Here is a 22,727-nt window from a genome sequence, read left to right as displayed (position 1 = left end):
AGCAGAGCTCAGCAGAGCCACCAAAAGAGAACATTCCAGAACTGCCATCCACTCCCAGAACCAGGTTTGGGAGAAGAGTGGTGAAACCAGATAGGTTGAACTATAAGTGGAAAAAAAAAAGAGTTTCTAAAGAAAAATGTTTTTCTAATTTAGTGAAAAGGGTAAAATCCTTTTCACTAAGACAATGTGTTTACATGTACTTATGTTGAATTAATTTAGTTCAGATAGAAACAAACCTTCCAGCTAAAGAGGCAGAATAATCCTCTAAGGTCTGGTGAATCAACCGCAGTCTACCGATTGATTCTAGAAAGGGGAGATGTGGTGTTATTGCAATGTGCCTTTAAGACTGCACAGGTCTATTGGTAGGGGGTCATCAGAGGGCGACAGGGAGGAGCCCGGGGGAGCAGATGGCGGTTGAATAAACACTCGCGTAAAAACACAGTCGGACTCACTGTATCTTTTTAAAGAACACAACACTAAGCAGGCTCTTCGTTAAGACACCCAATGTAATATTTGCTCGACACCTCCTTGCTACTCGTAAACAAAAACCTGGTGAGTCACTTGATGAGTTTTTACAAGAACTTCAAAGACTTAGTAAAGACTGTGCCTTCAAAGCAGTTACAGCTGATCAATATCGACAGGAACTTATTCGAGACTCGTTTGTCAATGGTTTGGCATCGCCTTTAATACAACAGAGACTATTAGAAAACAAAACCTTGGATTTAGAGTCAGCTTACAATCAAGCTTACTCATTAGACTTGGCTCAGAGAAATTCAGATGCTTATGGTTCATCTAATGCGTATTCTGCTGCAACTACCACAAAAGAATCTCACCCAAGTACTAACATGGAGCAAGCTGAAACAATTTCTACTGATAAATGTGCCCTTGCTGCAGCATATACTTATCCAAAAAGGAAGTGTTACTTTTGCGGGGGTAATATTCATATTAGAGAGATATGTCCTGCTCGAGAGGCAACTTGTAATAGTTGTGGCAAGAAGGGACATTATTCTAGAGTATGCAAGTCCAAAGCAACTACTAAAAGTGTGACTGCTGCCATGTATATGCCTTCTTTATGTGCAATTACAGCTGCATTTCCTCAGAGCTTGTCTCACGCAGCTACAACGGTATCCATCAATGGCCATACACTTAATGTACTACTTGATTCTGGCAGTTCAGAAAGTTTTATAAGTGAACAAGTTGTGTCTCGACTAAATCTAACTATAATTCCTTCAAATAGAGAAATCTCGATGGCTCTGACATCTCTCAATGCTCAAATTATTGGATCTTGTATTGTAGACTTTATTCTGAACAAAACTAGTTATAAATCTATATGTCTTGGTATTTTGGAAAATTTGTGTAGCAATGTAATTCTAGGTCAGGATTTTGAGAAACAGCACAGATCACTTCAAATAATGTATGAAGGAACTATGCCTGATCTTGTGTTGTCAAAGCCACCAGTATTGTATGTTTTTTCTGCTGCATCTGTTGAATGTCTTTCATTATTCACTAATTGCTACAAAATCAAGACATTTTAGTAAGGATGACAAAAACTTTAGCAACACCGAAGTAACTAATCTTTTACGGGAAGGTATCATAGAGCCCAGCTCTTCCCCTTGGAGGGCACAAGTTGTCGTGGTTAAGGACCCCTTGGAGAGACATAGAAAGAGACTGCATTGATTACTCTCAAACTATAAACCAGTTCACGGAGCTTGATGCATATCCATGCTTGATGCATATCCTCGTATAGAAGATATTATCAATACATTAGCTAAGTATAAGGTGTTCTCTACTTTTGACCTAAAAAGTGACTACGGGTGCTGCACTGTAAGGAGTTTGTACGTTCTCCCCGTGACCTGCGTGGGTTTTCTCCGAGATCTTCGGTTTCCTCCCACACTCCAAAGACGTACAGGTATGTAGGTTAATTGGCTGGGTAAAATGTAAAAAATTGTCCCTAGTGGGTGTAGGATAGTGTTAATGTACGGGGATCGCTGTGCGGCACGGACTTGGAGGGCCGAAAAGGCCTGTTTCCGGCTGTATATATATGATATGATATGATATGATATGATACCAAATTCCTTTGAAAGAATCAGAAAAGAAATACAACGCGTTTGAAGCAAATGGAAAATTATATCACTACTAAAGAGTTCCTTTTGGTGTAACTAATGGTGTGGCAGTTTTTCAGAGAGAGATGGACAAACTTGTTGAACAGGAAAACCTTAAAGATACTTTCCTTTATCTTGATAATACAACTATTGCAGGAAAAGACCAAACTGAACATGACAAAAATGTACAACGGTTTTTAGAAGTTGTACATTCTAAAAATCTAACATTAAATGAGGCTAAGTCAATAATATCAGTGTCATCAATTAATATTCTTGGTTATTGGGTTGGAAATGATATGATCAAGCCTGATCCAGAAAGACTCCGCCCACTCCGAGATACCTGTTCCAGCTACATTAAACTCTCTACGAAGAGTTCTGGGCATGTTTACATATTATGTTAAATGGATACCAAATTTCTCTGACAAAATTCAACCTTTGATTAGAGCAAAATCTTTCCCCCTTGACTCTACAGCAATTGGTGCCTTTACTTCTTTAAAGAAACAATTAGAATCTGCGACATTACACGCCATTGATGAGGATCTCCCCTTTGTTGTTGAATGTGATGCCTCTGACTTAGCAGTATCAGCAACATTAAATCAAGGAGGACGACCAGTGGCTTTCATGTCTGGTACTCTCCAAGGTAGTGAATTGCATTACCCACCCGTCGAAAAGGAAGCTACAGCAATTATTGAAGCAGTGAGAAAATTGAGTAATTTCCTTGCTCGACAGCACTTCACTTTGATAACAGATCAGCGTTCAGTAGCTTTTATGCTAGATAATCGGAAGCGAACGAGATTAAAAACAGTAAAATTCATGAATGGAGGATTGAATTATTTGCATATAGTTATTCAATTGAGTACCGCCCTGGTAAGGATAATGTTGCTCCGGATTCATTAACTCGAGCATTTTGTGCCTCTGTTCATTCTTCTGCACTCACTGATCTTCACAATGGGCTGTGTCATCCTGGAGTCACTCGTATGTTACACTATGTTCGTTCCAAAAACTTACCTTTCTCTACAGAAGATGTGAAGATGACGTGTGCTTCATGTAGAATCTGTGCTGAATTAAAACCAAGGTTTTTCCGTCCTGAAGAAGATTGATCAAAGCTATTCAACCTATTGAACGTTTGAGTATTGACTTCAAAGGGCCTTTACCATCCTCCTCTCAAAATGTTTATATACTTACCATAGTTACTGAATATTCGAGGTTTCCATTTGCCTTTCCTTGTCCAAATATGTCAGCTGCTACGGTTATCAAATGTTTAGATCAACTGTTTTCATTCTGTGGATTTCCAAGTTACATACATTCTGATAGGGGCACCTCATGCATGTCAAAAGATTTAAAGGACTACCTTTCTAATAGAGGAATTGCAACAACACCATATCACCCTATTGGAAATGGTCAGGTTGAGAGGTATAATGGAATCATTTGGAAAGCAGTGAAACTGACTTTAAAGTCAAATGACATACCAGATCAGCAGTGGGAATGTGTTCTACCAGATGCATTACACTCCATCAGATCTCTACTGTCAACCACTACCAATACTACTCCACATGAGCGGTTCTTTAACTTCAAACGGCGTTCTTCTAGTGGTACTTCTCTGCCATCATGGTTGACTAGCCCTGGGCCTGTGTTGCTTCATTGATATGTCCGATCAAATAAGAATGAGCCCTTTGTTGATGAAGTTGAACGGACTGATGTCAACCCTTCTTATGCAACTATCAAGTATCAGGATGGACGTCAGTCAACTGTCTCACTTCGTGACCTTGCACCATGTCCATCTTCTCCATCAACTCCATCACTCCTTGATAATATTAATCAAGAACTTCCTTCACTTCCATCATCCCCTATGAAAACTTCTATAAGTAATTCTAAAATTGAAAATGTAAATAACAATATGAGTGAAGTTGATGACCAATATGACAATATATGTCCCACCAGCTATTGAAACACCATTATCTCCTGATGCTCCAGTGCTGCGACGGTCAAGACATACTAAACCTCCTGACCATCTCAACTTATAAATAGGAGGGGAGAATGAAGTGTGCGCATGTGCGGGACTCTCGGGAGGGCGAGGCCTGCGGAATCAGCCATAATTTCCAGATGCTTTGAAAGATATGTATTCCAGAAATGAGTTGCTTAAAGCTTAAATAAAGTTTAAGTAAATTGGAATTTTCATTTGCCTCACAACAAATGGTATGACATTTGGTTGTATTGAATGACATCTGCCAGGTTTCCCCCCACTCACAGCGAGCATCCAGATCCTTTTGTAAGGAAAAGCTGTCTTCTGGTGTTTTAATGTAAGAAAATAACTGCAGATGCTGGTACAAATCGAAGGTATTTATTCACAAAATGCTGGAGTAACTCAGCAGGTCAGGCAGCATCTCAGGAGAGAAAGAATGGGTGACGTTTCGGGTCGAGACCCTTCTTCAGACCCTTCCTCAGTCTGAAGAAGGGTCTGGACCCCGAAACTTCACCCATTCCTTCTCTCCTGAGATGCTGCCTGATCTGCTGAGTTACTCCAGCATTTTGTGAATAAATACCTTCTGGTGTTTTAATCTCTCTATAAATTATGGGCATCATCTGCGAAGAGTCGATACTATGATAGATATGTCATCCTCCTCTTGATCAGTCTGAAGAAGGGTCTCGACCCGAAACTTCACCCATTCCTTCTCTCCTGAGATGCTGCCTTACCTGCTGAGTTACTCCAGCATTTTGTGAATAAATACCTTCGATTTGTACCAGCATCTGCAGTTATTTTCTTATACTATATGTCATCCTTCTCTTTATAGCTAACGTTTCTCACTTCCTTATTTGCAAAGGAACACACTGATTTCTTACCCATTGCTTCAGTAGTAATATTACAGCGTCGGGACAAGCGTTAAACTGCATGGTTTAAACGGCCTTGTGTGAGCGCAGGCCGGCCTGGGCGCTTTCGTTGCCCGGCAACCGCTCGCTTCCGCTCATAGTAAAACTATTTCCGGTAAACAACTCACGGTTTCCAAGCAGCTTCGTTCAAAGAGTTTTAAATTATCCGGAACAAAAATCCCCCTGTAAGTTGTCTGTTGTTATTTATTTACTTAATCTTACAACAGTTGACGTTGTGGGTAAATTAAAAGTGGGCGCTGCTCACCCGTGATATCAAGTCCTCCTCCAGTGATGGAGGCCTCAAGGCTCAAGCACCCAGCAACGAGCATCTGATGGTTAATTTTATATTGTCATATAATGTTTATCTGTAAACACGCGACAGATTTGGTTGTCCTATCATAGTCTCGCAAATAAAAAAAATCCGAAAGGTTGAATAACTGTTCGCAATTTTAAGTCAAACCTGTCTTCCCAGTCAAGATTCTTCTGACCTCGGATATTTAATTTGGCCTACATTTTATTCTCGCATAAGTTTGAAACTGTTAAACGTTGCTTGTTGAAGTAAACCAACAAAAACATACTAAGTGAGCAGTAATTGGTGACGGCTGTCGTCATTGATGATGTTAAAATATTATTCACTTATCCCCACTCAGTTTCTTGTTAAATCATCTTCTATCCAATGTCATAAGGTCTTGCCTTGTTGTAGTGACTAATGTGTACATGCAGGCCCAGTCTCAAAAGCATATAGAATGCAAGAATCACTGGTGCTTAGTCTGCCAAAGATTGTGCTGACTTATTGAAGGAGATGTTGAATGTACTCTTCAATGCTTTTCCTTACTGAACAGACATCACAAGGATGAGGGAAATTGGTAATTTGACCAAGTTCTTCTATTCCTTATTCTAATAATAACAATATTCTAACAATATTCTATTGTTCTAATTCTGCGTGACTTTAATCTTTATATGGCAGATTTCATCTCTTGAATTACATTGTAGTGTAAGAAAATAACTGCCGATGCTGGTACAAATCGAAGGTATTTATTCACAAAATGCTGGAGTAACTCAGCAGGTCAGGCAGTATCTCAGGAGAGAAGGAATGGGTCGAGACATTGATGTGGAACGTAGGTTTTTTCTGACAATCTGATAGTTTTGTTTGCATTATTAACAGTGTCTAGATTTCTTTTAAATTCCTGGCAACCTCTGTGGAAAAGTGAGAAAGACAGAACTAATGGTTCAGGTTAAGCACCAGTCATCCAACCAATTCTATTTCCCCCTCAAAATGTTACACTCGTATTTGTGCATTTGAACTGTTTCTAGCATTTATTAGTTTGCTGAGGGAATATAAAATGAAATAATCTGCATGCTTCTTCAAGTTCTGTCATACTCTGGAAAGTTCACTTACATTTTGATACCAAAAAGAGTTGACCTATGAATTACATGCTTTTGTTTTCTTTCAGGACTAACTAAAATGAGTGAACAGATCAAGTTTGTTGTAGAACAGCTCAATAAGGACCCCTTCAAGAAAAATTTCAACCTGATCACCTTTGATTCATTAGAGCCACTGCAGCTGCTACAGGTTCTCAATGAGGTTCTGGCAGCGATTGATCCAAAGGTATGTTTAACATGAATAATGGAGCTGCCATACCCTAACTGGCGCATTGGTATGTTGCTTAATGTGCAAGATACTTTCCCAGAAACACAAGTGCTAATGGATTAGCATTAAAAATAGGTCATTATAACATATAACATGTGCTATAGATAGTGCTACTGATGTGATGCTCAGGGCCGCACTCCACAGGCACAGTGACCACATGCATTGCTAAGGAATGGGAAGCACCTGCGGTGTATGTTAAGGGATCACCTGGATCCTTAAATCTCTCTCATCATTATCATATCATATCATATCATATCATATATATACAGCCGGAAACAGGCCTTTTCGGCCCACCAAGTCCGTGCCGCCCAGCGATCCCCGTACATTAACACTATCCTACACCCACTAGGGACAATTTTTTACATTTACCCAGCCAATTAACCTACAAACCTGTACGTCTTTGGAGTGTGGGAGGAAACCGAAGATCTCGGAGAAAACCCACGCAGGTCACGGGGAGAACGTACAAACTCCTTACAGTACAGCACCCGTAGTCAGGATCGAACCTGAGTCTCCGGCGCTGCATTCGCTGTAAAGCAGCAACTCTACCGCTGCGCTACCGTGCCGCCCATCTGTTGGATGTTTTGGAAGCTGCTATCTCCTCTCTCTCTTGGTTTGGCTGCACAGCTCTTGCCAGTCTAGAGATTGCTTTATGATTGCACATTTAATGGCTTGTGCTAATTATTTGATATAGTTTTCCAATTACTATTGATATCAGATTTCATCACATTTTCTCACAGAATATGTCAATAGACAGCAATACATCATGTAAAAGCAAATGGATCAGAAGTTTGTTCATGTATGAAACTGAAAAATTGATTAATCTAGAGTAAGGTATTTTTGTAAACACGTTTGGGTGCCTAAGTGCTTGCCAGGAAATTCATTTTGTCATTATTTTGATAAGGATTTAGTTTTCGCAGTTGTTTTGGTCCAGCAAAAAAGCCTGGAAAAATATGTGTGCCGCACAAAATTTGGCCACAGTGAAAATTGTAACTTTACTGATTGTTCTGTTAATATTTAAGAACTAAAGGGTTTTACTAATCCTTTTTATTCAAACTGTAGTCTCGTTCCTCACTCAGATCTGTGGCAAGCACCCATGAATACAGCTTCACCTTTGATTGTAAATCGTCCATGATTTAGGATGCTAAAACAATTAAACTAATAGTAGCCTGGATTTTATTTCTCATTTCAATTTGTTTTTGGATTCTTGCCTTGTGGATACCCAGCAATGATTTGCTACTGAATGCCCTATAAAGAAAGTATATGTGGAACTGGGACTTTCTGAGACTTCTCAGTATTTACAGTAAGGCATATTATCTTGGATCCTTCACCAGGTTAAACCTTGTGAGCTTATTCGTTAAACAAGTGATTGGAGGGATGATATGAGATAAATCAAGTTATTGTTTGCTTAATAATTAAAATTACTCTCAAGAGATTTGGATTTCATTTTAAACTTTTTCATTTCTGACGTCCTTTTGCTTTAAATAGTTTTAAAATGTTTTTGAATGTTTTGACTTTCACAGATTTGATGGAAGGCATTGCAGTCAGAAGTATCAGACTTTGCACAAACATGTTTTTTTAACATTTCACTTGTCTCAAACATTGATTCCATTGTATTAGATAAGGCTGTTCTTTGTGCCATGAAGTAGACAGTTGAATGTTGCCAAGGTATTCAGTTGTAGAGCCACCACAAAAAACCTCAGCCTATTTCCATTGATATCAATAAATGCATTTTAACACTTTGCTGGATTACAATCAGTATTGTGATAGTTTGCTTTTGTTTTCCCCAGCTATTATCCAGGTATGGGGCACTGTAACTAATGGTGCACCCTCACTGAATCAATTATCTCATTAACTCAGGAATTATATATGGGATTATCTGGCATGTTTAATTAAGTTACACATTGTCTTTACCAGCTAAAGGAGCAATCATCTAATTCCCATAACATTTTCACAGTACAAAATTGTCGAGAAGGAGAATCATAGAAACTCTCAAATGCTTATCACTCTCCCCATCTCCAATGATTTACACCAATCAGTCTCCATTCCCCCATTCACCCATTTCTCTATAATTTAAACACGCCCTGCAAATACCAAATTTAACATCAAATAATGATAACAATATATTTGTCTTTTCTGGTAGCACAATATCGACATACGAGAGGAAGCACCAGATCAAACAGCCAAGCGAATGTTTAGCCTTCTGGGAATTCTGAAGTACAAGCCACCTGGAAATGTTTCTGATCTGTGGGTAGTATTTTACCGTCTTATCTCAAACAATATTTATTTCACTATTTTCTCTTTAGCTGTTTTATTTTCCCTTTTCTTCAGTGGGAAAAATGGACAGGTCACCTGTTTTTATTCTTCTCTCTTCTTTATTACCAAATATTCACTAATTGGGCATGCAATCATAGAGTAAGCACTGTCAATTCATAAGATAATCTTCTGGCTGTGTGTTCAGCATTTAGAATATATACTGTTATGGAAAGGAGGAAGACTAAGTCAGGACTGATTAGTCAGGAAAAAAATAACTTTTTTTAATGTAAGTTGCTATCAGGATGCAGTTTTGGATTTGCTTTTTACTGTCGAGTGCTCTGTTTACTAAGTTTTAAGTGCCAATTCTCTACCAAGCGTCCAGACCAATGTTTCCTCCTGATTACTTAATTGGTATTCGGTAGTTTCCTCTGTTGTTTTACTGTGCACTTATTTCTTTACCTATCTTTGGAAAAGAACAAAAGAGGAATTTTTGTCTCACTGATGAGATCTTGAATACAACCGGAGTAGTTGAAAGAAATTAGGAGGATGCTGTCAACATCTACTGGTGTGATAATTAGGGTTGCCAACTGTCCCGTATTAGCCAGACATTCCGTATTTTGGGCTAAATTGGGTTGTCATGTACGGGACGGCCCTTGTCCCGTATTTGAGTGTTACCAGCAGTGTTCATGGTTGGACCGCCAGGCGCTTGTGGGTTTTCATTCTCGGGGTTAGTTTCCCCCCCACCCCCCCCTCTCTCTCCTCTCCCTTTGGAGTTTTTTAAATTTCCACGTTTTAATGATTAAATCTCTTTGGCGTCTCCCCCACTTAGGGGTGCCAACTTCCTCACTCCCAAATACGGGACAAGGTGACGTCACCCAGCAAGCGGCCACTTGCTCCCGCTCCACCAATGTCGGCCGCCCGGGCCGAGTGCTGGGTTGCTACGCAACCTCGGCCGCATTCAAGCCATCAGTGGACTGTGGATAGGCTGAAGGACGCAAAATGAGCCTGCGAAAGCAAACACCCAGCGATTATCTAAAACAAATCATAGGGAGGCCTTCTTCAGATTGATTGTCAGAGAGAGGAGGAGAACTATTTCAAAGTGGGCAAACCTTGAGGAGATTTTGCAGTGGAGCAGTAAAATGGAGTGACCAGGAACTGCGGATGCTGGTTTACAAAACAAATCAGACCAATCAGTCTGAAGTACGGTCCTGACCCAAATATCACCTATCCATGTTCTCCAGAGATGCTGACTGACCTGCTGAGTTACTCCAGCACCTTGTTCCTCTTTTTGTAAACCAGCATCTGCAGTTCCTTGTTTCTAGTTGTAATAGTTAGTTGGTATACTTCAAAGGGCTGGTTAAATGATAAATCTGATTGTGCTACTGTGTTAATTGCTCCAGGAATGCCTTTCGACCAGGTCTGGTCACTGGGAGTAAGTCTATAATACATCCCATTTTACATTGGCTCCTACAACGAACAAATGATCTTAAAAAGAGAGCATATCTGGCACGCTTCCTCGTCAAGGTGGAGATCCCTGCCGACTTTCTGCAGGATGATGTGGTGTCTGACACTTATCATCAGGTGCGTAGTTAGACCTGTCATTCAGAGTATGGATTGTTACTATAACATAGCACGGATGCTTATTTATTTATATTCTCCAATTGCTCCAATCTGTATTTTGCTCTGTTGATTATTCATATACAATATTTAGTTCACCTTTGTTTCATATTTAATCACAAACACTAATAGAATAAAACAAGCTAGATTTGTTTAAATCTATAGGATATTGAAGCTGGCAGAAATGTGTTTAAGAATCATTCTGGCTTATGTTTGCAGTATGAGGAATTAGTAGAAGGGTTCAAAACCTTGCACAAGGAATGTGAACAGCTGAAGAACTCCGGTTTTTCAACAGCAGAAATAAGACGGGTAAGTGATAAATTACAGCTAAGGCACAAGTTTTGTCGAGTGAGTTTGGATAATCTGCCACACATGCAAGTGTGTTAAACATGAGATACAAGGAACCTCAGATGCTGGTTTACTAAAAATGACACTGGTGGAGTAACTCAGCGGGTCAGGTAGCATCTCTGGAGAACATGGATAGATAACGTTTTGAGTCAGAACCCTTCTTCGGACTATTTGTAATAGTGAGAGTTTTAAACAGGAATCATGAGGTCCTTATGTAATTCAGAAGTATTCGGAAGTATAGTTGAGATAGCTTCACGGCTCTTTAGGCTTGTAACAGATATTTGCTCTGAGTCTATCCCCTGAGATGGAGACAGGAAACATCCAGAAAGGGAAGAGTCAAAGAAGGGCCAGAAATAGAGATGTTTGTACATTTGCAGCTACAGAACTGATTTTTAAAAATCTGATGAATGGGACCTCTTGGCCACATCTTATTTATTTCCTGTATCTCATCTTGCACACTTCTGCAGAGAGAAGGATAGTTTCACTGGTTCTTGCCTTTCACCCCACCAGGCTTTACAAACAGCAGATCAACCGTTGCAATTTCTGCTGCCATTAACAAGATTACACCACGAGATACATATTTCACTCCCCTCCTCTTTCAGCATTTTGAAGCGGTTATCCTTTCTTGACTCTAGTCAGTGATTCAATTTTCATTAGCTAATCCCCATCTTGCAGTATTTGCATGCAACTGCAGGAGATGCAACCCTGCCCTTTCACTTCTTTTCTTCCCACCAACCTGGGATCCAACAAATCTTTTCAAGTGGACCAGAGGTTCACTTTCATTTCTTCTTATTTGGTGTTCAGTGTGATCTACTCTGAATTGGCAAAATCAATTGGAGATTGGGCGATCTCTTTGCAAAACACTTGTGTTGGCAGAGTTAATTGTGAGCCTCCTTTTGTCTCCCCTGTCCTACTCCCATTCTAACCAGTGTCTCAATGGCCACCCACATCCTGTTATATCAAGGTTTCACTTCATCTTTTGTCTTTGCTGCCTTCTGGACTAAATATTGTGTTCTACAGCTTCAGGTATTTTGCTTTGTCCAAATTGGCCATTGTATTTGCATTATTGCACACCTTTTACATTCATGTGTTTGTGTTCTTGCTCTCTACATGCTCTTATTTCATTGCTTCTCTGTTCAGAATTTCTCTCTCATATTGTCCTCATCAAATCATTGTCTAGGTGACCCTATTTGCATCTTATCCCTACGATGACCTCGAAGTCTCAGCCTTTGTCCTTCGATCCCAGGCTCATCCTCTCTGCAATCTGAAACCAACATGTTTTCTCTCTTTCTCAGTCTTTGACCTGAAATGTTAACTTGCTTTGCTGTTGCTGCCTACTAAGTACATACAGCAATTTCTTATTTTATTATTGAGGGTTCTGTGCTGGTTTGAAAATTCATCTTGACTGAAGGTATGAAAAAAAAATTTGATCAGCTGTGTACACAAAGTTGATTTGTTAACAATACTATTGCCTTTGTATAGGAAATGTAAAAGTTTTAGACCTACTCAAGGATTTATTTGAAATTTTTGCCCTGAAGCCATGCTTCATCTCTTCCCTGATGAGTCTGACAAATGAGGAAAGGCATTTGTCTCACCTTAATCCTTATATTGATAAGAATCTTAAATTCTGACACACTTATTTCTTGAACGATTCCAAGGAATTTCCTTTTACATTTTCCCTTCAACCAATAAAGTTATACCTTTCATTCGTCCAACTGCTATTTGTGGGAATTTTCTACACTTTTCCAGTGATTGCAATTCAAAATAACTTTTTCGCATATGGATATGCAAAACGTTATGTGTGACTTGATGTGGTCATATCATGAATGTAATTTTTGCTTTTAACCGCCTGAAATAGTGACTCAACAATGCTTGCAATTGCTTCCTTGTAATTTGAATATGAAGTATTTATATCAATACCTTTGGTTTATTTCCCACAAATTCATTTAAAAGTTATTTTTCCAGAATCTTCCAGCCCATTAATAGCTCCTAGTTCGCGATGTGGGAAGACAATTTCTTGGATATTTGCCTGAATGCACAAGAATTGAAATTCCTCCATGCATTTTTTTTAGTGTACCAGTAAGATTTATTTTATTCTAAATTCCTAACTTTTCATTTTTATTCAACTTAAAATATTTTAATTACATTTTTAGCGTGGCAGTAAATAAGGAAGCATTGCTGCTTTTGGTTTTGTGTTTGCTTTTTTCGCGGTAATACATTTTCCTTTAGTTGTCTTTTTGCCAAAATTTAAATCTTGTGTGTTGCCTAACTGTTTAAAAAGAAAATCGCGTCCACCTCAATAGTCAATAGTCGTTTATTTGTCACATACACATAAATGTGTAGTGAAATGAAACATTACCCGCAGTTAAACAATAAGACCAATAAGAATAATCAATAAAAATGCAATAACACATACAATCACAACTAACACCAAACAAAAAGAAACATCCATCACAGTGAGTCTCCTCCAGTCCCTTCTCACTGTAATGGAAGGCCAAAAATGTATTTTTCTCTTCCCTGCCGTCTTCTCCTGCGGTCAGGCTGTTGGAGTTGCCACGTCGGGGCGGTCGGGGCTCCCGATATTGAAGCCCCCGCTGGACGGTGAAAGGTCCACAGCCTATTTCAGGCCGCACCGGACGGTGAAAGGTCCGCGGTGGGCCGACCCAAGCCCCGCGATTCGGGGCGGGCGAACACGCTGCCTCTGCCGCTGCCGGAGCTCCCGATGTCGGCCCCCACCCAGGGGCCTGCGGGCTTCCGACGTCCACGCGGCCCGCGCCGGAGCCTCCGGAGACGAATCGCAGCCGCTCCCGCAGCATCCGCTGGTAGGCCGCATGGCCGCTGGTAGGCCGCAACGGGAACGGAGACATGACACAGAAACAAAGGTCGCGTCTCCGTTCGGGAGAGAGAATTTTACAGTTCCCGTTCCCTCCCCTCCCCCCCCCCCCCCCCCCAAACATAACATACAAACACTACACCATATTAAAACTACAATTCATACAAAAACAACAAAAAACACAAAAGACAGACGGACTGCAGGCAAGCCGCAGCTGCGACGGCAGCGCTGGCTCCTCCCTCAGCTACTTTAATCAGCTACTTTAACCTGCTTGTGGAATTAAAATCTTTGCAACCACAATTTGTATTTATGTAGTACCTTTAACCTAGGTGCTTTAGATGAGTGATTAATAACCTTAGCGTAATACTAAGCAATTTTAGATTTCAATAGTAGACTGGACTAGTAACAAAAACGTGGTAGGTTATCTTGATCGTCTTAAAAGTGGAGAGATTTAGAAAGGGAATTGTACATCGTGGGGCTGGACAGTTAAGGACAGACTTACTAAAGGGGGAGCAATGAAAATTGGAGATATGGAAGATGCCAGATAAGAAATATAATAGGGATCCTACAAAATCATGCAAGAACCAAAGGCAAGTATGAGAATTTTAAAATCAAAGAGTTTATCAGAAGATAGTAGAAACTGTGAATTTCAAATGGGTCGGAAAATCTTTCATCATTTTATTTATTTATTTATCTGATTTGTCTGTTTATTTATTTTATTTTTTTTCCGGTCAATACAATACAACAGATTGACCATACAGTTGTGAAAGTTAAATAGTACGAAATCATTGTATCAAAAATAAAACAATATAATCACACATGATATTTTCTGACCGAACAAAAAAAAGGTGCAGGCAGAAGCCAAAGCTTATTATGCCTACCCTTAATACTTAACAAAATATAATTTAAAAAAACACATCATCAGTCAGAAGCTGATAAACATGACATAGAAAGAAACACAAATATAATCAAGAACCATCATTTCTGTCATTTCTCAGTGCTAATCACATATTTTGTATCTTTCAAATATAATACTTTTGAACATTTTCTTGAATTTACATACATTACTACACTCTTTTAATTCATTGTTGCAACTATTCCATAAATTGACCCCTTTAACAGTCACACATCTATTTTTCACATTTGTCCTTGCCCTCTTTTTTTCAAACATATAATTTCCCCTGAGTGGATTCATGAATTCATCCACCAGTTCTATTAAAACCAATATGATATTGTAGAGTTATAGAGTCGTTTTGCACGGAAACTGACCCTTTGGCACATATCATTCACACCAATCAAGATGCCACATCTAAGTTTGTCCAATTTGCCTGTTATTGTCCCATATTCATCTCAACCTTTCCTATCCATGCATCTTTACCTATCCATCTATCTATTGTAGAGATTGTATTTATCACCCCTTAAATTTGAACCAGTTTTTTTAGTATTTAATGATAAATATCTATACTTTTGGAAGCCTATTTTACACAAACTCGCCTCTCATGATCCTTTCCTGGGACGGGGGTAGGACATTCGGAAAGACAATATCACTCACAAGAGCTCAAGAAACAGGAGCAGCATTAAGCCAATTGCCCCTTTAAGCCCATTTTGTCCTTTAATAAAATTGTTACTGATCCATTCTTGGCTACAAACCACTTTCCCTTTCTCACCCCATACCTGATTCAATTTCAATTTCAGTCTCCAATTTGAATGTCTTCAATTTCTTCAATTTCTTCAATTCTTCAGTCTTCAATTTCTGTGTAATGAACCTGATCTGATAAGGGAACTTGAGGTAAAAGAGCCATTAGGATGCAGTGATCACAATATGATAAGTTTTACTCTACAAATTGAGAGGGAGAAGGGAAAATCGGAAGTGTCAGTATTACAGTACAGTAAAGGGATGAGGCATGAGGCAGAGGCATGAGGCAGGAGCTGGCCAGAATTGACTGGAAGGAGGTCCTAGCAGGGAAGACGGTGGAACAGCAATGGCAGGTATTCCTGGGAATAATGCAGAAGTTTCAGGATCAATTTATCCCAAAGAGGAGGAAAGATTCCAAGGGGAGTAAGAGACACCCGTGGCTGACAAGGGAAGTCAAGGACAGCATAAAAATAAAAGAGCAGTACAACAAAGCAAAGAAGAGTGGGAAGCCAGAGGATTGGGACTCTTTTAAAGAGCAACAGAAGATAACTAAGAAGGCAATACGGGGAGAAAAGATGAGGTACGAGGGAAACTAGCCAATAATATAAAGGAGGATAGTAAAAGCTTTTTTAGGTATGTAAAGAGGAAAAAAATAGCCAAGGCAAATGTGGGTCCCTTGAAGTCAGAAGCGGGGGAATTTATTATGGGGAACAAGGAAATGGCAGACGAGTTGAACCGGTAATTTGGATCTGTCTTCACTAAGGAAGATACAAGCAATCTCCCAGATGTTCTAGTGGCCAGAGATCCTAGGGTGACGGAGGAACTGAAGGAAATCTACATTTGGCAGGAAATGGTGTTGGGTAGACTGATGGGACTGAAGGCTGATAAATCTCCAGGGCCTGATGGTCTGCATCCCAGAGTACTTAAGGAGGTGGCGCTAGAAATTGTGGACGCATTGGTGATCATTTTCCAATGTTCAAAAGATTCAGGATCAGTTCCTGTGGATTGGAGGGTAGCTAATGTTGTCCCACTTTTTAAGAAAGGAGGGAGAGAGAAAACGGGAAATTATAGACCAGTTAGTCTGACATCAGTGGTGGGGAAGATGCTGGAGTCAATTATAAAAGACAAAATTGCGGAGCATTTGGATAGTAGTAACAGGATTGTTCCGAGTCAGCATGGATTTACGAAGGGGAAATCATGCTTGACTAATCTTCTGGAATTCTTTGAGAATGTAACTAGGAAAATTGACAGGGGAGAGCCGGTGGATGTGGTGTACCTTGACTTTCAGAAAGTCTTTGACAAGGTTCCACATAGGAGATTAGTGGGCAAAATTAGAGCACATGGTATTGGAGGTAGGGTACTGACATGGATAGAAAATTGGTTGACAGACAAAGCAAAGAGTGGGGATAAATGGGTCCCTTTCAGAATGGCAGGCAGTAACTAGTGGGGTACCACAAGGCTCGGTGCTGGGACCGCAGCTATTTACAATATACATTAATGACTTGGATGAAGGGATTAAAAGTACCATTAGCAAATTTGCAGATGATACAAAGCTGGGTGGTAGTGTGAACTGTGAGGAAGATGCTATGAGGTTGCAGGGTGACTTGGACAGGTTGTGTGAGTGGCCGGATGCATGGCAGATGCAGTTTAATGTGGATAAGTGTGAGGTTATCCAGTTTGGTGGTAAGAATAGGAAGGCAGAGTATTATCTGAATGGTGTCAAGTTAGGAACAGGGGACGTACAACGAGATCTGGGTGTCCTAGTGCATCAGTCACTGAAAGGAAGCATGCAGGTACATCAGGCAGTGAAGAAAGCCAATGGAATGTTGGCCTTCATAACGAGGAGTTGAGTATAGGAGCAAAGAGGTCCTTCTGCAGTTGTACAGGGCCCTAGTGAGACCGCACCTGGAGTACTGTGTGCAGTTTTGGTCTCCACATTTGAGGAAGGATATTCTTGCTATTGAGGGCGTGCAGCGTAGGTTTACTAGGTTAATTCCCGGAATGGCGGGACTATCATATGTTGAAAGACTGGAGCGACTAGGCTTGTATACACTGGAATTTAGAAGGATGAGAGGAGATCTTATCGAAACGTATAAGATTATTAAGGGGTTGGACACGTTAGAGGCAGGAAACATGTTCCCAATGTTGGGGGAGTCCAGAACAAGGGGCCACAGTTTAAGAATAAGGGGTAGGCCATTTAGAACTGAGATGAGGAAAAACTTTTTTAGTCAGAGAGTTGTGAATCTGTGGAATTCTCTGCCTCAGATGGCAGTGGAGGCCAATTCTCTGAATGCATTCAAGAGAGAGCTAGATAGAGATCTTGAGGATAGCGGAGTCAGGGGGTATGGGGAGAGGGCAGGAACGGGGTACTGATTGAGAATGATCAGCCATGATCACATTGAATGGCGGTGCTGGCTCGAAGGGCCGAATGGCCTCCTCCTGCACCTCTTGTCTCTTGTCTATTGAATACATCAAGTATATTCAAAGTATTCAAGGTATTGCAGATTCTACTGATACACAAACTAATTTGTTAGTCAAAATGTGTTCCAAAGATTAATTTCATGCATTAATGTGCATTGAGTTACCATTATGTAGATACAGTACTATACAATACAATATATCTTTATTGTCATTGTACAGGGGTACAATGAGATTGGGAATGCGCCTCCCATACGATGCAATAATTTAATTAGCTAGTCAATATTAATTTAAACAACCCAATGAAACAAATTGTAACAGTTTTAAAACAGAATAAAGTGCAAGCAGATCTGTGCCGGATATGACCATTCGGCTCAGCAGGACCGGTTCATAGCAGCTATGGCCCTGGGGATGAAGCTGTTCCTGAGTCTGGAGGTGCGGGCATAGAAGGCCTTGTATCGTCTGCCCGATGGTAGAAGTTCGAACAGACTGTTGCAGTGGTGTGAAGAGTCTTTGTGGATGCTGGTGGCTTTTCTGAGGCATCGTGTGTTGTAGATGCCCTCCAAGGCTGGTAGCTGTGTTCCGATGGTCCTCTGAGCTCTATGGACTACCCGCTGAAGAGCTTTCCTCTCTGCCTCCGTGCAGCTGAGGTACCACACAGGGATGCCATGTGTTAGGGTGCTCTCTATGGTGCAGCGGTAGAATGTCGTCAGCAGCTGTTGGGGTAGACCAGACTTCTTCAGTGTTCTTAGGTAGAACAGTCATTGCTGTGCCTTCTTGACCAGCAGAGCAATGTTATTGGACCATGTTAGGCCCTCCGAAATGTGAGTGCCCAGAAGCTTGAAGCTGGACACTCTCTCCACACTGTCCCCGTTGATAAAGATCGGGGCATATTCCCCGTTGTGTGACCTACGGAAGTTGATGATCAGCTCCTTGGTCTTGGAGGTGTTTAGGGACAGGTTGTTATCAGAGCACCAGTCCGCCAGGTTCTGCACCGCTGTGTATTTTGTTTAATCACCGTTGGTGATCAGCCCGATCACCGTTGTGTCGTCTGCAAACTTGACAATGGTTTTGGTGTCGAATGCAGGAACACAGTCGTGGGAGTAGAGCATGGGGCTCAGAACACAGCCCTGTGGTGTGCCAGTACTCAGGGTGATAGTGGAGGACAGGTGCGGGCCCATTCTCACTGCCTGCGGTCGCTCCAGCAGGAAGTCCAGGATCCAGTTGCATAATGACGAGCTGAGGCCTAGCTGGTGGAGTTTGGTGATGAGCTTGGTGGGGATGACCGTGCTGAAGGCAGAGCTATAGTCAATGAATAGCATCCTCACGTACGTGCCCTGTCTCTCCAGGTGAGTCAGGACAGTGTGAAGAGCCTGAGAGATGGCGTGCTCTGTGGATCTATTTTCCCTGTATGCAAATTGATGTGGGTCCAGTGAGTCAGGGATGCTGGATTTGATGTGTGAGAGGACCAGCCTTTCAAAGCACTTCATGACTATAGGAGTTAGGGCAACCGGACAGTAGTCGTTCAGGTTGGTGATCTTTGCTTTTTTCGGCACCGGCACTATGGTAGCTGACTTCAGGCACTTGGGGACCTTAGCCAGAGATAGTGACAGGTTAAAGATCCTGGTGAATACCTCAGCCAACTGTTCAGCACAGTCCCTAAGTACCCTTCCTTGAACTCCATCCGGGCCTGCAGCCTTGCGTGGGTTGACCCTTTGCCGAGCGCGTTGTACTTCCTGTGTGCTCAGTTGCAAGACCAGTCCCTCCGCCTCGGCTGGGGTTCTTCCACTCAAGGTGGTGTTGCCAGTTTCGAAGTGGGCAAAAAAGGTGTTTAGCTCATTGGTTAGTGTGATATCGCTGTGGGGGCAGGCAGGGCTGCTCTTGTAGCCAGTGATGTCTCTGACACCCTGCCACATGCTTCTGGTGTCCGTGGTGTTGAAGTGGTCTTCCACCCGTTGCCTGTGGGTGTCTTTGGCCCTTTTAATACCTTTGTTCAGGTTTGATCTGGCAACACTGTATGCTGAAGTGTCACCAGATTTAAAGGCATTGTTGCGTGCCCTCAACAGGTTCTGTACCTCCTTATTCATCCAGGTTTTCCGGTTTGGGAACATCTTTATTTCCTTGTCCTCCGTGACATTCTCCACACAGCAGTTGATGTAGGAGAGCACAGTGGATGTGTACTCCTCAAAAATCTACTTCTGAACCGCAGGTCGCCAGTTGTGCAAACAGGTCCCAGTTGGTGCGATCAAAGCAGTCCTGGAGTTGTAGGGTGGCATCCTCGGGCCATATTTTGACCGTCTTTATTGTAAGTTTGGTCTTGCGGATGAGGGGTTTGTATGCGGGCAGTATATGCGGGCAGTAGAAGCAGTGAGAGGTGATCGGATTGTCCCAGGGGTGGGCAGGGGAGAGCTCTGTAGGCGTCCTTTAATTTGGTATACACCTTATCCAGCCATCTTGGTCAGCATGGGCAAGTTGGGCCGGAAGGTCTGTTTCCAAGCTGTATGACTCCATGACTCTTGATTTGACTTTACCTTTTACTGCTGATATTCTTCACATCTTGTGTCCTTCATGACATTTTTTTCTAGTTTTTAAAATTTGGTGTTTTGTGGGAATAGATTAATTGACTCTGCCTGATTTTCAATTATTTGGTACTTTCCCTGTGTGCTGCAGCTGGGCAAATTGTTAGTCTTGAGATATTTAATGTAAAATAAAAGTGGAAGAGCAGCTCTATAGAGTCATTTCGCACAGAAACGGGTCCTTCAGCCCAACTCGTCCGTGCTGACCAAGGTTCCCCTTCTAAGCTATTTGGCCTATATCCCTCTAAACTTTTCCTATCCATGTACCTGTCCAAGAATCTTTGAAATGTTGTTATTGTACCTGCCATGTCCCATTAGTAGATGTATATATTTTTTATAGTGCCAAGGGTGATCCTGCAGAAGAACATATTGACACTAGCATCTGCTGAGGTTGTGAATGGAGCTGTGCAAGTCCAAGTCCTCCTTTTGAAATGTTCAACACTTAGACTGTCAAATACATTTTATTTTTAACTTTGTGTAAAAACATTAATGTTATCATGTTAAAGAATTATGTTTCAGAATTATGTCTAATGTGTCACCATGCAGAAGATGTTATGTATAAATTGTTACTGAAAGCCAGAGATGTCTGGTGTTTAATGTGAAACTCAACCTATAAAAAAATATCTAAAACTTAAAATGCAAGTTAAATGCAATACATTTTTGTGTTGAATCGGCAGGATATAAATGCAATGGAGGAAGAGAAGGATCAACTCATTAAGCGGGTCGAACGTTTAAAGAAGAGGGTATGATTAAGTTATATTGTAAGGATATTATTTCCTCAGCTATAGTTATCACATGTTAAAATAACATGGATCTGGATTGAAGAAACATGCTTAAGGGAGAGATTAAATAACACATCTGAGTAAACAGAGACTTGGGAGAGTAATTAATATCTGCAAGGAGATGTATACTTAATGAATGCACGGTGATGTAATTGGTGTGAATTCCACACTGTCATCTGCACCTACTTATTAATAGAAAAATATTTTCTTAAGATGCTCATCGTAAAAAGCAATGTTTGCATGCTTTCACTAGGTGGACACAGTATCAAATCACCAGAGGATGTTGGAAATGGCTAGGCAGCTTCGTGTGGAGAAGGAAAGAGAAGAATCTTTAATGCAGCAAAAGCAGGAACAGAAAAATCAGGTGTGAGAAATGCATTAGAAATGACAAGTTATGCAAGGCCATGAAGAATTATTCTGAATAGTTTACAGTTATTCTAACTGTACTACAGGTTTAGAATGTTACTATCATATTAATTTAATCAATAAATCATGAAGAAAACTACAAAATTCTTATTTATTCTCCCTGTAAAAAACCCGATTATACTGACAAAAATTATTGTACAGTAAACCCTCGCTATAACAGACCATATGGGGGGAGATGTATGAAACATGAAAGACTGTTGACATTATGAAAGTAAACATAACGTGGTTACAATCCATTTAGAGGAAATATTTTTGTCATCATTTGCCATTTTTATTCTGTTGACCCTTACATTGCATTTTTAATTTTGCAGTTATTCCATGCAGAGCAAAGGCTGCAAAGGGCACAACAGCAGTTGAAGGACCTCCGACAAGCTTCAGCAGATGCAAAGCCTGAAAGTAAGTGCTGACCAAACCAAGGTGTTGAAATCGAAATGCCAGGAAAAACAGCCTGTGATTAGTACCAAAAATTGGCTAGAAACTAGGTTGTTCATTAAACAGCTCTGCCTTGTGGTAAGATATCTATCTGCTTGGGCAAATCCTCTAGTTTGTTTATCACTTGCTTCTGCGCCAACTCTGAGGAATTGATGATGCCTTTTGTTAATTCCTATAAATGTGGGATAATTGGTGCATTGTTACTAGATGGTTTTGATATGGCAAGGTTTTAGTTCAGTGGCAAGGAGGTCCATAATGATTGGAGACTAGCTCTGCTGCACAGGCAGTGAAAAATGCTTGCGTGTGCGCACAGACACAGACCCTCACAGACACGCAAACACACACACACAGAGCCTTTAATGTCATCTCTAGTGTCACTATTAATTACTTTTGAACATTGGTAGATGAAGTCATGAAAAAGAGTAGCTGAACTACCTACCATGTCCTATGGGATTGTTATAGCATGTCCATTGCACTACTTAACAAAATGTATCACTGTGAATTCCGTAATGACCTGTGAGTTAAAACGAATGCAGGGTAAAACAGGGTTGCATTTAAGGTAAATTGAGATTGTTATGTCAGAATCTGGAATTACAATATTGCATCACAGAAACCAACCAACTCATTCATTGAGTTCAAGGACATGACCCACCATTATTTTGAAGGTAAATAGGGAAGGACAAAAATGCACAATGCCCAGCCTTAATACTTTATGAAAATAGGTAATAATGCATACAGTGTTGTCGGGGTTCATAAAATATCATCAATATTCTTTAACTGCCTGA

At 40.8% G+C, this 22,727-nt stretch overlaps 1 protein-coding gene across 2 annotated transcripts in view; it reads left to right on the top strand.

The window, feature by feature from the left end:
* Positions 1–403: 403 nt before the first annotated feature.
* The window catches only part of ift81 (intraflagellar transport 81 homolog), a 68,951-nt gene continuing 46,627 nt past the window's right edge, over positions 404–22,727 (top strand). Inside the window, exons 1-9 of one of the 2 annotated variants that reach the window (XM_078421630.1) lie at positions 404–552; positions 4,044–4,298; positions 6,425–6,579; positions 8,762–8,865; positions 10,275–10,455; positions 10,711–10,800; positions 20,980–21,045; positions 21,338–21,448; positions 21,822–21,906. In XM_078421630.1, the coding sequence (XP_078277756.1) occupies positions 6,436–6,579; positions 8,762–8,865; positions 10,275–10,455; positions 10,711–10,800; positions 20,980–21,045; positions 21,338–21,448; positions 21,822–21,906 (781 nt within the window). In that variant the 5' untranslated portion in view covers positions 404–552; positions 4,044–4,298; positions 6,425–6,435. Of the gene's footprint in view, positions 553–4,043; positions 4,299–5,085; positions 5,156–6,424; positions 6,580–8,761; positions 8,866–10,274; positions 10,456–10,710; positions 10,801–20,979; positions 21,046–21,337; positions 21,449–21,821; positions 21,907–22,727 lie in introns of those variants that run through there. The other variant, XM_078421629.1, reaches the window with a different exon arrangement.

The sequence above is a fragment of the Rhinoraja longicauda genome, chromosome 25 (genome assembly GCF_053455715.1).
Source record: "Rhinoraja longicauda isolate Sanriku21f chromosome 25, sRhiLon1.1, whole genome shotgun sequence".
NCBI lineage: Eukaryota > Metazoa > Chordata > Chondrichthyes > Rajiformes > Arhynchobatidae > Rhinoraja > Rhinoraja longicauda.
Note: the sequence above shows the minus strand (reverse complement) of the source record. Positions and strands in the feature narration are given on the sequence as shown.